The 14,761-nt window shown below is 46.1% G+C and overlaps 1 protein-coding gene across 5 annotated transcripts in view; it reads left to right on the forward strand.

Moving 5' to 3' along the window:
• acap3a (ArfGAP with coiled-coil, ankyrin repeat and PH domains 3a) overlaps positions 1-14,761 on the forward strand; it is a 38,426-nt gene that overhangs the window by 9,394 nt on the left and 14,271 nt on the right. For all 5 annotated transcript variants that reach the window (XM_068343757.1, XM_068343784.1, XM_068343749.1 and 2 more), the window contains exons 2-4: positions 9,568-9,625; positions 11,588-11,707; positions 12,186-12,239. In XM_068343757.1, the coding sequence (XP_068199858.1) occupies positions 9,568-9,625; positions 11,588-11,707; positions 12,186-12,239 (232 nt within the window). The remainder of the gene's footprint in view (positions 1-9,567; positions 9,626-11,587; positions 11,708-12,185; positions 12,240-14,761) is intronic.

The following is a 14,761-nucleotide window of genomic DNA, read 5'->3' on the forward strand; positions in this document are numbered from 1 at the left end:
GAGGCAAGTCTCCCAGGCAGGTGTGGAAGGATTGTCCCAAATATGATACTTCCAGGTGGTGTCCATGTTTTCTGCTCATTCATAATGAAATAGGAATGGCCAAGACTCCTCTGGAAGCGACATGTCCTTTCCCTCGGTGAGCGCCATCGCTCAGACACTCAGACAGGAAGTAGCTGAATGTTTCACACGTCTGGTATGTCTTTCTAGTCCCAGCCAAGCTGCATGTTTAGCCCACAAAAATGCCTGCAAGACTCACCAGCTAAGCCCCACCCCCGCCGGACGCATCACGCCTGTGTGGGCTTTTTGGCTCAGTGAATTCAGCTATTTCACCAAAATGTTCTGAAGTTGCACCAATCGGGTTGGAGAACTGTGAGCTCTGGGAGAATCCCAGCGTCTGGAGGCTGCATTGTCTTCCTCCCTTCAATGGGACATTGTCCAGGCCTCCTCTGGATGCTGTGTGTGTGTTCTAGGTCCGTCGTCCCAACCGTCTTCATTGACATTTTTGTGTGTTGCCGTCATCTAGGACCACCCCGAGTTAATATAAACCTACACCGCCAGCCAAGACCTCTCATATCCGTCAGCCTCTCTCGGTTAACCCCCACTTGTCAACGGCTCACCTTCTCAACACATGTGACGTTCAACACATCCTCCTGTTCCACAGTAAACTGGGTTTGGACTCCATTCTAGTCGGCTTTGATGTCAGGAGACCAGACTGGTTCTGAAGGGTGGTGTCAACCCGTTTCCTCTACACGTCCGTCTGTCTGTCTGTTGGCTCCCTGACTGAATTATTTCCCCATGGGCTGATGGAGGATGGATCAATAAAGCTGGCTTTGTGCTATGCATGGGGCCTACGCCCAACTTTGTCAGACAGCCTGATGGCGGCCGACATTAAAGCGCTAATCTGACATTTGAAGTAATGGACCGCCCTTCATCCAGAGGTCGTTGTCTTCTTGTCTTGACCTTGATTTTCAAGAGTCCAAAAGAAAGAAACCGATGTTCCGATGCTACTGGAGATGTACCAATACATAATGATAACTTGTGCTCCTCAGCAAATAAATAGCATGTTAGCTTGTTGAAGTTACCTTTTATATCTTCACCACTTGAAGAAGGGGGCCGGGAATGAAGGTGTCTTCATTCCATATCCCTAACCTTGTTCCCGATACCCAAAACCCATTGTGGCGTCTCAACGAGATTTTTCCTCCACCGTCTCCAGTGAGTTCCAAAGACACGAGACGTGAAGAATTAATCAAGGAAATAAGATGTTTACGCCTTGGTGTTTCTAAACAAGCACTTAAACACACCGTGGTATGTTGAATAAAAACAGTCATTTCAGTGCGGGATTGGGTCAGTCTAGTTCCAGACTGTGGCGTCACACCAGAAGTGGTTTTTCTTCACACTGATGTTTCGTCCTTTAAATGGGGCTGTTGGTTCTTCCTGCCGCTGAGGTGAAAGTGGGAGCTGACGTTTTTTTTGGGTTTCCAGAGTGACTTCACCGCCGACCCACAATGACTCGAGGTCGCGCTGGACTCGCTGGTGGCACGCCCATTCATTGTACAAACTTCCAAGAACAGCAGGAAGTTCACCAAACGTCTGTCTCAGAGGTGATCCTCGGTCGTCTTATTCTGGAATAAGCGTCATCGGTAGATCTCCTGCGCTGCGGTTGTAGCATCAGCAGCTATTAGCACACTGACCACCAAACTCCAGAGGCTTTTAGAGACCTGGAGGGTTTGTGGAAAACTGAACGAGGCTCATTAAATGTACCCTTCAAGAATGAACTCACAAGTTTATGATCCAGCAAATCCAGTCTGCTGTCGTGTTAGCATTCCTGCTGCTGACGCTGCTCATTGGGAATGCTTCAAAATGCTAACAGAGACTTGCCAATAAAGAAGAGTCTAGACTATTGAGTCATTATGTATATAATAAGCAACTCTAATAGTATAATATATGTATAATATAGTAATAAAGATGATTAAAAGTGATTAAATATAATAAATGTAGGTGACCCAGATTTCATTCCCTTCAGATAAACAGATACATTGATTTTTAAATCTATCGATCGTGCTCATTGATCGTTTCATGAGGTTGGACGCTGTGAAAGTCTCTTGGGTCTCATTTGATTGCGTGAGAGCAAATCTCTTTATTTTCTATTGCACAGCAGAAAAGTTTGGACACCCCCCCTCCAAAGCCCCCCCCCCCAGGCAGTTTGGATGCCATTCAAACCCCCGCCCCCAGCTGTTTCAGAGAAAGTCCTCAAAATCTGAGCGACATCCAGGTCGGACCTCTGATCACAGCCTGGGGGATGAACAGAATAATAGTCCTATTCTTCTGTTTTCTCTCCACAGCTCAAGATGCTTCTTGGGGGTTTTGGGGGGGTGGGGGTTGGATGTTATTGCGCAATGGGGACGTGTTCCCTCAGAAAGAATGAGATGTCTTTGCTTGTGAAATCCAGCCAGCTGTAAATGAAAGGTGAGATTGTGCAGAAGAAGTCTGTTCCACAGCTGACCTGCAGTTAAAGCTTAGAAATGTTGACGCAGGAAAAATCCGGTCGGATCCGACTCATAGGCGGCAGAGAGAAACGTTTTCAGCTGTGGCTACCGTTAGCTGTGGTTTACCTGGTTCACCTGTCAGGCTAGCTAAAGGCTAAAGTTAGCTGGTACAGATGTTTGACCGTTCACTCCGTTGGCTGATGGCGTTCTCTGGCGGGAAAAACAACCCTGAGATGCTCTAGTTTCCGGCGGCACCTTGGGGGGGGTCACAGGGTACTGCCAGTCTTTCACCAGGGGCTGTGTTGATCCGTCAGGGTCACCTTGGGGTCACGGAAGGGTTCAGCAGCCAGTTTCTACGGGATGAGTGGACGAGTGAGCAATGAGTGACGAATCTGCTACTGCATTGACTTTAGGGAACAATTCAGGATAATTTCTGAGAAAACTGTACAAACGTTTTGGTCGCTGGTTGACATGACAACAGCTAGGGGACGTCTCTTGTAGGAACACATTTCTATGGATTTTAATGAGCCATATCTTGATGTCAAGCAGCCTCACCTGTAGTTATGTCCCAGAGAGATTGTCCTTGTCTGGACAGCTAGTATAATCGATCATATAGATCAGTTCTATAATGTTCCGTGTCGTTGATGTATTTCTTGAAGTGTGTCATCTCTCTGGATGTCAGAGGGGAGGATGGAAAACTCTCCAGCCGGCAGCCAGTTAGCTCATTTCAAACAGAAACAGCTGGTCTGGCTCGGTTCATGGTCATAAGCTCCACCTAGGATACCGCTAAAGCCCAAAAGCTAACATGTTAACATGTTGTTTGTATTTGGTAAACAACAAATAAAGCCTTAGAACTTTTTGCTTGATGGACATAGTCATGTTGACCTGTTAATGCTAAGCTAAGCTAGCTTACCTGTCGACAAAGAAAGATCACGTCTTCTCCTTTAAGTTTGGAGTTGGACTGAAATGAGAACCAGAACTCGACTGGGATCCTGGACGTATCAGCCAACGGTCCTGGCAGGAGGTTCTGCAGGAATAACTGTTGGCTGCAGAAGTCTGCTTTGATTTGAATGGTTGTGCTGAAGAATGCCTCTCTGTTCTCCATGTGCACATTTCCAAGATGGGATTCATCTGCTTAGATTCAGTGGGAATGTTATCCCCGGCTCACCTGACGCTTTACGGCCTGCACCCGTTGGTCTTTTGACGGCTCCAGATCCGGTTGTGTCGCCGAGGGACGGTCTGAAAATACGCACACATGTGGTTCAAGGTCCCGACAAGTCCACCAGAATCTGATACAGCTGCTAGCTCGTCATTGTGTGACGGACGATTTGAAAGGCGGCGGCCTTCCAGACCTTTCTGATTTATTATGATGCAAGTGTCTTCCTTAAAGGTGCCTTCCAACAGTTTAACACTCTCCTCTCTGACGTCTGAAGTCACCACAGGAGGTTTTCATCATCGATGTAGAGCCTATATCGAAGTCAGGAAGTGTGCGCTTTGGGCTGGCGATAGAAGTCTGAAGATTGAGTTCCATTCATTGTGGAACCTCAGCTTTACCTCCCAAAAGTTACCGGAGTTCATTTTCTGAAGCTGAAACTAGTTGTCAGTGATTAAAAAAAAGAGACGGCTCCTAAAAGCAGACCTGAGAGCGAATGAAGATATCTTCAGACACTCTAGGTCACATGTGTCAAACTCAAGGCCCGGGGGCCAAATGTGGCCTACTGAATCTTTTAATGTGACCCGCCAGAGCATAAAAGGTCAGAAAAGTAAATAGGAACAAAAGGTGCTTCAACCAAAACAACATTTCCCACAGTACAGTAAGTAAGCCCTTTTTATCTTGGACAAGACCATGTTGAACAAAATTAATATCCTAACTTCTGTTAAATGTTGGTTTTCTTTATTCACTTGAATAGTTTCATTCCTGATTGATGGAGTTTTCTTCATAACCTGACAAATTAAAAGGATTTACGTTTTAACAGAACAACAAACATATTTTTCTGTGCAACTATAATGTTTGTAACTTGAATAAGTAATAAATTCAGAGTTATTTATCATTAAGGAGTACTTAAATTTATTTTACATTACACTGAGTTAGATTATAAGTGACATCTGGCCATTTGAGGACATCCATTATGCTGATGAGGCCCTCAGTGAAAATGAACTTGACACCTCTGCTGTGTATGAAGAAGAAGAAGGTCGCTGTAGTATCCGACGGACCTCCAGGTCTTAGATGGTTTCAACAAACACTAAATGTGTTTCTGACTTGGTTCTTCTGATGTTTGTGGATTGAGGTCTGCAGCCTGCAGAGGAGAACCACACAACCGGCGCATGGAGGTGGAGGAGGTGTCATGGAGCAGACAGGCCAATGTTGATGTGCTGGAGGCAGACTGGTCTGAGGTGGAGTCAACCCGGTATCAGCCTGTTGGTTTTGGAGTCTGAGCGTTGTCAGGTTTCAGGCCCCCCCACCTCCTCACCCCACTTCTTCTCCCCACCTCCTCAGGCTCCTTCCATAGTTTCCTTCCAGCACAGACAGCTGTCTGGATGAGAGACGCTGATCGGCGGTTGGGTCCGGTGGCCCAGCTGGACTCCACACGCAGCTTCATGACACTTTCTGTGTGGTTCGTCATCTCGAGTCTGGACTCAGGACAGCTGGTGGACGTTTGGGTCACATGAGCTGCTCAACTGAGGCGAGGGTACACTTGGCTCACCTGGCATGAGGAGGTGATGAAGAGGAAGATTAATGAGCCGGCTTTCAGTCCAGAGTGGGTGATGGCGGGGAACCAGCCCGACACCACAAAGCGAGTCTAACTGGAGGTCCAGCTTCAGGTCCAGGTTCCTCTGTTGATTCTGTTGCTGCAACAACCAGCAACACACAAGAACAGAACGACAGTCATTCATAGATCATCAATCAATCAGATCTGATCAGGAAATGAAGCTGGATAAATCTGGATCGTATTAACTTTTCTTGGTAATAACGTAAACTCAGCTGTTTGGTGTAGCCGTTAGATGGGGGAATGTGATCAGAACCTCCTACTGGTCTCATCACAAACCCAACTGGAGACCTACATGTTCACGCCAGGATGGAAGCCGACGCCCAGTGAACGCAGCTCCAGTCTCCCACCGAAGCATAAATGAGTCAGTGGATTCTGGGAAGCCATTAGTGCAGACGTGGGCCGTGGAGAAGGGAGGAGGTCTGAGGTTGATGCAGGGACAGTGGGGCGCTGGGTCGTCTGGTGCTGGAGCTAACCGGTGTTTACCGGTCGGGTTCTAGGCTCTCAGAACTCAACACATGCCTTTAAGAGTGAGGAACACGTCTGAGCTTTCAGGTGGAAATGAAAGCCCAGCTTCTGAGACAATAGTCGTTCAGCACATGTTGGGCGGGGTTCAACCGGAGACCCGTGTACTCCCGCTGCACCTCAAACGCATTAGCATCGGGTTTCTACAGCTTATGCTGAATTATTAGGGGGATGAAGTTAACGTGACGCCACCTGGATGAGTGCAAACGTTTGGTGGTTAGAAGGGGGAAAGCAATTACATGGGCTGTTAGCATTCTGAATGGGTATCTATTAGTAGTGGTGGGCTAATCCTGGACCCCTTCCTGGTTCAGTGTCCACAGGTTTGATGTTCTTGCAAGTTGGACCAGGTCATCATACTGGACCAGGCTTACTGGAGATATTACATAGATTTATGTCAATAAGTTTATGTGGAGCCATCTCTTTTAAAGTAATTGATCAATTTAGCTAGCTGTTTTTTTATTAGCTGGCTAAAGAATCTAATGTAGGTATCACAAGTTACTATTAAAAAAAAAAGCTTATTACTCTCATATTAAAAGGAAAACCCCAGAAATTACGCGTTAAACATGGGCCAGGGTTGGTTTTAAGATGTATTGAAATGGGGGGGTAGCTCCTTAACCATTCAGCTCATTCAGGGTCTGGAGGAGGAAGAGGAGGAGGGGAAGAGGAAGGACAATGATGCCACAGGGCTTTCAGCTAAGAATAACCCGAGCTGCTGTTGAATGTGCCGATGGGAACCCCCCCCCCCCCCACACACACACACACACACCCGATCAGACACCCAGCCCAGTTAGGACATGACAGCGACAACAAGCTGCTCCCATCGCTCCTCAAAGGAAGTGGGTTTGTCACAGCGGGGCCCTCAGATGTAGGGGGGCCCCCATCTCCAAGCCCCGGTTCCCCTTCCTCCACTCTGTTTCCTGTCTCCCAAATTCTTCATGCTAATAAATTCTGCTTTGGTAGATTTTGAATTAAGATTCCAAAGATAGAAGAAAGCGATCACAGAATGGAGGAATGCATGAAAGAGCACGCAGCCGTCAGTTCTCAGATTTCTGAGGCTCACTTGAAGGTAGCATCACATTACAGCTGCACTACAGCCTCTTATTTGCATGTTGGCAGAGAGTCCAGTGTGTTAGCAGCGCTACATCTCATTGGCTAATTGGCTTTCCCCCCGGAGGACAAGCGTCTGGATCCAGCCTCTGTGGCCCCAGCTGGCAGTATAGTTGCGGGGGGGGGGGGCTGCTGCATTTTAGGGATCACTAACTGGACCCAGTGTTGGTTCTCTCCTCAGCATCCCACCTGCTCATCCTGCATCCCGGCCACCTGGTTGTTGCAAGTCCCGTCCAAAAACATAACCCTTTTGGGACGTCTGTGCACCCCCCCCCCCCCAACCTCCATCTCACACGGTGGCCACAAAGAGAACTTTCACTGACCATAAAAGTACTTATTCAGGTCCATTTATTATTTCAGTATATCAGTGTTCCGGTCCATTTGGGTCATGTGGGGATTTTGAACACATGAACCCAATTATCTTGTTCTGAGTCAGCTGATCATGAGATCAGTCACACAGTCTTGTTTTTAATAAGCAGCATATTTAATAAACAGAACCGTATTTAAATCGGGTTCACTCAGCCGTCAGTGTTTCTCCACGATGGTTGTTGTTTCCCTGGTAACAGCAGCTTGGACAGAACCTGATTTTCCATCTCAACCTTTCTGGACCTTTGCTTCTACTTAACGCAGGTGAGACGTGCAGAATCTCCTGAGCCGAAAAGTCGTTCTGCCGCTTCGGGCCAGCAAACAGCACCTCTGTTCTGCGGGTCGCCCCGTCAGCACGCCACCAGCCAGAAACCACCGGTTCTGCTGCTGAGTCAGCACAATCCCAGTGTTTATGATCCTTTTTACACTTAAATGCTGCCAGACCCGCCCGGCCCGCTAACAGCAGCCTCGGCTCCGGTTTGAGGATGAACGAGCGTTTGAGGAGGTCTTCATCGTCACGTCCCGTCACAGAAGGCTGATCCTGGTTGGAGGGGGGGTCATGTTATGATCCACTTAGCCTCTTCCTTCCCCAGGGGTGGGAATCAGGGTCAACCCTCAAGTGTATCAGGGACCTCCGCGGCCCACTTAAGAGGTGGTTGCCGTGGCTACAAGCCCAGGGAAATGTGGGCATCCATTATAGGAGACATGTGCAGCGAGTTACAGCCTGAGGGGTGAGGGGCATGAGGGTGAAGGGGGGGGGGGTCAGTGGGAGCAGCTGCCCCTTGAGACAGCATCCACACATCTGGAGCAGCTAGCTGATAGCGGATGAAGCGCAGACAGACGGGTTAAAGGACAAAGTACTGATGCCTAACATTTTTAAAAGTAAACAGGTTGTAAAATCAGTTTAAATGAATTTTAAATGACTTTTCTGAAGCTGAACTCTCTGGTGGATCATCACACACAGCGGCCCCTCTCCTTCAGGTTTCATGACGTTCTTTACGACCTAAAGGAGAACCTGATGGTTTCAACAGTTGTTAAAAATAAATCCTACAAAATAACCTCAGACTTGGATTTTCTCTGAAGCTGCACAAACACTTCTGACACCGATGCTGCTCTGATGATTTTCAAACTTGAAATATCAAGAAAAAAAAAAAGTTACAGAAGTTAAGGTGATGAATGGGTTAAAACTGACAGCAACCCCCCCACACCACCACCACCACCACCACCACCACCACCACCCTGCTCCATTACACACAGATTGTGTTTCTAAATAAACACAATGGAATTTGTAGTGTTTGAATAAATGTTTGATGTTCAGTTCAGTTCAAAAGTAAAAACATAGTTGATAAAGAAAGACACCTCTGAAATACTTTTAAAATCATTTTAAATCAAATATGGTTTTCAGGGCTGATGGAAATGTGAAATTCTATGGAGTTCTGCGTTGAAAGAGCCATTTCAAAGATGACATCATCAGACAGACCCCACCTCCCCCCTTGTTGTTGTAGTTTGAGGCTACAATAACACATCTACATGTGGATAATAGGGTTCTGATCATTTCAGTAATGGTTTTGTTTCTGTCGTAGTCCAAATCTGTCCCCTCTGGACCCCCCGCCCCTAAACACACATTCTTTTAGGATCAGGGGGTGGGGGTCCTTCATCCTTTTAAGTTTGCTGTAGCATTGCCGGGCAGGAAAATCAACAGAAGGCCTGATGAGATGCTGCTGATTGGTCAACGTTCTCCAGAAGCAACCGCTGTCTTGATTCTGGTCCCGATCAGGTCAACCGAAGGAGAATAGTTTTAGATCAGCGTGGAGCCCTCACGCACGATCTCTTTAGGACACCCCTGTAATGTCCCTCCATCCTCAACTCCAGGCTGAAGATCTGGGAGGAGAGTTGAGGGACCGTTGGGCTGAAACTCCTCAGTCAGATGCAGGCAGCAGGAGGCGGGGCTGCAGATGTGGGTCCATTCTTGATCCTGCTGAACGCACTCCTCCTACTCCTCCTCTTCTTCTTCTCTGCTGGCAGCATCATGCGTGGTGGTGTGGTTTGGTGGTGTTGACTTTCCAGAGGTGGGTGGTGGTTTTGAGATGATCCAGACCCGCCGACACCTTGTCCATCACCTTGTGTGGGCGGCGTCTCGCTTTCTATAATGACAGACCCAAACTCTTGCCTGCTGCCGCTCCACATCTTCAACCGACACTCATGGATTTATCGGAAGAGGAAATCACGAGCAGAATGTTGAAGTGCTGTTTTCCAACCACAGAATGACCTTCCCTGAATATATGTTTTACAGCTTCTCCTGCTTTTCTTTCCAGGGCCGGTATCGATGAGGTGGAGACGGAGGTCGTTGAGATCGAGGCCAAGCTGGATAAGGTAAAATGTTTGATCTGTCTGTTTAGCAGAAACGGGACAAAACCATATTTCCTGTCCAACCTGTCAGATGAGATCAGACGTTTGTAGGAACATTCACCCGTCAGCCACGACAGGAACCACAGACTGGTTGTCTGGAGAGTGTTCAGGTTCAAGGATCTGTGTTGGAAAGGGACCGGGTGGTGATGGCTAGACTAAGTCAGAACTCTCCAGGTCTAATGGGTTATGATAGAACCTACCTGACATGGTCTAAGGAAGGACATTTGGTGGATCGGTGACAGGATCACAGCTATCCGAGTCTAATTGATGCATGTTGGGGGTGAAGGCGAACCTGTTTTTTCTCTGATTCAAGTCCGATCTAACGGTCAGGACTTCCTGTGATGTCACAGCAGACTTCAAACTCAGTCTGAAATGGAGTACTTGGTTCCGGTTTTTTCTGCTTTTACTCAGTAGACGTTAGACGCTGCTTGCCCATTTAGCTCAGCCGCTAATCCGGCGACGCTAGTAGCCAGTGCTGCGTACTGGACAGAATGTATCTCAGTCCTGTTGAACAGTTCAGCTGAGGTTTTCCAGAACGTGACGTGGCAGCAGCACAGACTGAGATTCACTCAGAACATAAGTCTGCATCACTCTGGCTCCAAGCATCCAGTCCTTGTAATGAGGCGACCAGATGCTTCGCCTGCAATGCTCATCTGTGTCCATGGAGCCAGGATTAGTCCGGGTTTTCTTAATGCCGTAGAGCTGGAAAGCTCTGCTTTAGATCCTCTTCGTGTCTTTAGACTGGAATGTTTCATACTGGAAGCAGCTCCATCCTGGAAGTATTCTGGGATCAGTTCATGTTTTCCTTTCTAGTCTTTGAGGTATTCTTGTAATTAACTGTACGGCAATTACACAGATTAGCAATAGTTATTAAAAGAACATTTATTCAGTTATCCATGATTCTGATTTGATTGTTATACCAATGCTTTTTTGGTTCAAATAATTCCTTCCATCTACACTAGAGCTGCACCTAACCCTAACCCTAACCCCTAATGCTAAGGCTAACCTCAATCCTAACCCTACTTTTGACCCCTAACTCTAACCCTAGACCTAACATTAACCCACGTCAGAGTACCCTTTAGCCCCGCTGGTGACCTGGCTGTTTGACAGCATCATTCGGTATAATGTTTTTCTAGTTTAAGCATCTGAGGTGGAGATTCATTTTCTACTTCCTGTTTTACTACTAAATGGGTCCGACCCTGAATTATGACTTAGTAATGGTTAAACCTTTGACTCAGTATACAGCCAAAAGCATGAGCCAGTTATCTTAACTAGCATCAAGATCAGAAACATGGGGAAACTTCCAACTCATAATACTGTAACTTGTATATTTTTACATTTGTTTGCATACAAATTGAACAAAACTATGTGTGATGATGAGCTTTAGAGACGCTAAATCAGGCTAGCTAATTATACTTATGCTAAAGCTGATTATGGATGCTTCTAACATTTATTTTCCGTGTTGAGACGGATTAATCCCGTGGCTTCCTGGCAGATCTTGTGATGCATTGACAGACAGCCAATCATTGCTGTTCATCCCTCCACTGGGCCTGAAGCCGAACATCCAGGACTCACATCATGTTTAATGGATGCTGACAAGGATTCAGTTGTTTAGTGCAACTAGGAATCAGGTTGAAAAATGAAAATAATAGGAAGGGAAGTTCTGAAGTCCTTAATCTGTGTGCGGATGTGCACCAACATTTAACCTCTCTTGCCCATCCACAAACATCAGCGTCAGCTTTTTCTGTAGATTTGAGTAAAGGAGGGAAAACAAGCGATATCATAACGTTAAAGAAAGTGGGAAAAACTTCTCTGATTCACCCCAACGGGAAGGAAGTCATAAAACTGTTGTTTGCCTGAATCCTGAACATGTGTGAGGAGAAAGTGATGCCTTCATTCACCCCAACGCGTCTCTGTCCTACACAGCTGGTGAAGCTATGCAGCGGGATGATCGAAGCGGGGAAGGCCTACGTCAGCGCCAACAAACTCTTCGTCAACGGCATCCGGGATCTGTCTCAGCAGTGCAAGAAGGATGAGATGATCTCGGTGAGGTTCTGACGGGTTCAGGGCCGTTCCTGTAAATGTGCTCTGGGACGGGGACTTTCCACCTCTATGGGCGTTAGCGTTAGCTTCACGTGTTTGTGTGTTCTGGTGTGAGTAAACCTGATTACTAACAGACTAGTAACACATTGGGTCTGGAGACTGACTTCTGGCTCGGTTCACGGCCCCAGTGCTGACGTGAAGCGCTATTAAAAGCCTTCTGGGCTTCAGCTGGATGACTAATCGGGAGTTTCTATTAACGTCTTGTTCATATTTGTAGTTTCCATTGTAAAAAAAAAGATCTAAATCAGCCCTCAATTATCATTACTTTTCTGGTTTGAAGCCCTAAAATCTCCTTTGTGACATCAACCAGCATTGACGTTCAAAACATTTTGTTTTCCTTCGGTCTGGAGACAAATGACTTTAGCTTTTAATAGAGAAGTTCTTATAATATTCATTTAAAAGAAACATTCTTTCTCTACAGGAATGCCTGGAAAAGTGTGGAGAAAGTCTCCAGGAAATCATCAACTACCACATGGTGAGTCCTCCTCCACTACGCTCCGCATGCATGAAACACGAGCATCTCATCCAGAAGGACGAACATTAGCCGGTTTATAGCCTCACAGCGGTCTGATGGTACGTTTCCAGTGAGTCGTTGTTGAGCGACTTCTGCACGATCTTCTTCTTTCAAGCATCTTTAATTGGTGGCATAGCTGTGAGTGAGACGATCGTCACATATCAAAAATCACAACCCAAGGGGAGGTTAGACATGCGGGTTAGAAACTCAGTTTACGTCACAGAGAAAGTAAAACTAATAAAATGAAGGAAGCTAAAACATGTGACCGCAGGAACAGACCAGCGGACGCACCCCCAGCGAAATACTGTCATGTTTTATGTGTGTGAGGAACTGAAATAAGAGCTCATAGTGGTGACGTATGTACAGATGCTTTTATTTCATCCACAGTTGTTTTAGCACAGAGCTGAAAGTCACCGAGTCGATATCGATAAGGTCACAGGAATATTTCTGTTTTCATTCGACTTTCCTCCGTTAAACGTTAAAAACTCTGCTGCTTCTGCTTTACTGACCCTCCCTGCCCTCAAGGCTTCTGACCCCTGCCCCCCCTCCCCTCCCGTACCCTGTTTCCCCCCGGGCCTTTGATGTCCATTAGCTTGAACCCGTTGTGTGCTGTAAACTGCACGCATGTGTGTGAGTGTGTGTGTGTGTGTGTATAGATCACATTCCTTTCAAAGATGTGTCATCACAGATCAGCTCCTCCCACCTCCCAGTTTGCTCCGTGTCTATTGGTGGACAGCGAGGTCGGCGCTACAGATGGAGCATCGTCCACTCAGGCGTGGATTAGCGTTAACCTTCGGACACCAGTGACTCTCTGTAACCTTGACTCGTTACACTGTGTGTAACACCCGGCCAGGCGTGTAGAAGTGACTGTTAACAGCACACAGACATGTAACAGTGTTAACATGTTGGGGGTTGGGGGTGGGGCTGGGGGCGTCGTCATGAGTGGATGCACTGGTTGGGCGGTGGTGGGTGAAGGCTGCAAACACAAATATAGAAAGAAAGCTTTGCTGTGTTCTAGTTCCCGTGTCAAAACACACAGCAGACGCAGGATTGTTGTTGTTCTTGTTGTTGTTCTTGTTGTTGTTGTTAGGATGCCGCAGTTAGCAATTATTAACCCCTGACATCCAACGATTCTTTTAGCTGTTGCCAAACAATTTTTCTGAACTCCTATAATAATTATAATAATAATAATAAAAATATTATTATTATTAATAATAATAATGATGATGATAATAATAATAATAATAATATAAATAAATAATAATAAAAATCAATCAACTAATCATCTAATGGTAGTTCATGCTAATCAATAATAATAAAAATCATAATAATAATATAGTAATCCCTCGTGTATTCGTGCTTCAAGATGCTTCACCTCATCGCAAATTTTTAGTATGTAGTCACATGATACCGTATGCGCATTCTATTGGCTGACAACATTTGGAAGTGCGCTGCGTTCCGAGACTCATGGAACGCTTTAAAACCGCTTCAAACAATCTATAAGAGTGTGGGAAAAGGTAATACAGATGGGGAAGGTTCATAAACGTTTAAATGACTGTAAATAATAAAATAAATATTCATCACTACATCGTGGAATTTCGTTATTTGCAGTTGGTCCTGGAATTCATTAACCGCGAGTAACGAGGGATCACTGTAATAATAAAATTGTCATAATAACTGAAGTGGCGGTTGATTCTGTTTTTGGGCAGATTTGAGATGTGTTCCTGTTTTTCCAAACACACACACGTGGTAGACAGCTCAAATTAGCTGGTAGCTGCTAAAAATGCAGCAGAGTAGGCAGAAATTTCCCTCGGGGAACCTAAGCTAAGATAAAAGATGAGCAAAAGTCGATCTTGCCTTCACCAAATGGACAGAAAACAGACAGAAAATGAAAACAGAGCAAACATCCCACTGTTTGCTCATATTTTCACCATAGTGTGTCTATAAATACGTTGTGCATTGATGATGAGCTTCCAGCTCATTGGGATGACTCTGATGGCCGCTGCCAGCTTCCCCTGCCTGAACCCGACTTCACACGGTCGACTCACAAAGACTTTCTTTGTCACTTTGGTATGAAAGCGAAAAAAGTGAAAAAATATTCAAGGTTATTCCACAAGTGATGGTATCAGCAGTGATGAGACCTCAGCAGCGATGAGATCCTCATGATCCAGTCACTTTGAAGAGGTTAACATTTTTTTCGTAACATCTTTTGCGTGCTCATGTTTTAATCAGGATAGAATACATGTGTGTTTGAGTGCAGGGGGGGAGACCAGCAGAGCTCCAATGAATAAGAAATCATGGCGATTAAATCCGTTGCTTATGGCTGACGCCCCTCTTAGCTCCCGCTGCCGTTACCCACCCAGCACTCAAGAACACGAACCTCTGATGCCATTCCTTCAATATGCATGACAAGCATGTGAACAGCACATATTTTTGAACATACGCTCCGCATTTGAACGCAGCTAAGCTAACAGTAGGGAAGA

This window comes from Antennarius striatus, chromosome 2 (assembly GCF_040054535.1).
Source record: "Antennarius striatus isolate MH-2024 chromosome 2, ASM4005453v1, whole genome shotgun sequence".
In the NCBI taxonomy this organism is placed as follows: Eukaryota; Metazoa; Chordata; class Actinopteri; order Lophiiformes; family Antennariidae; genus Antennarius; species Antennarius striatus.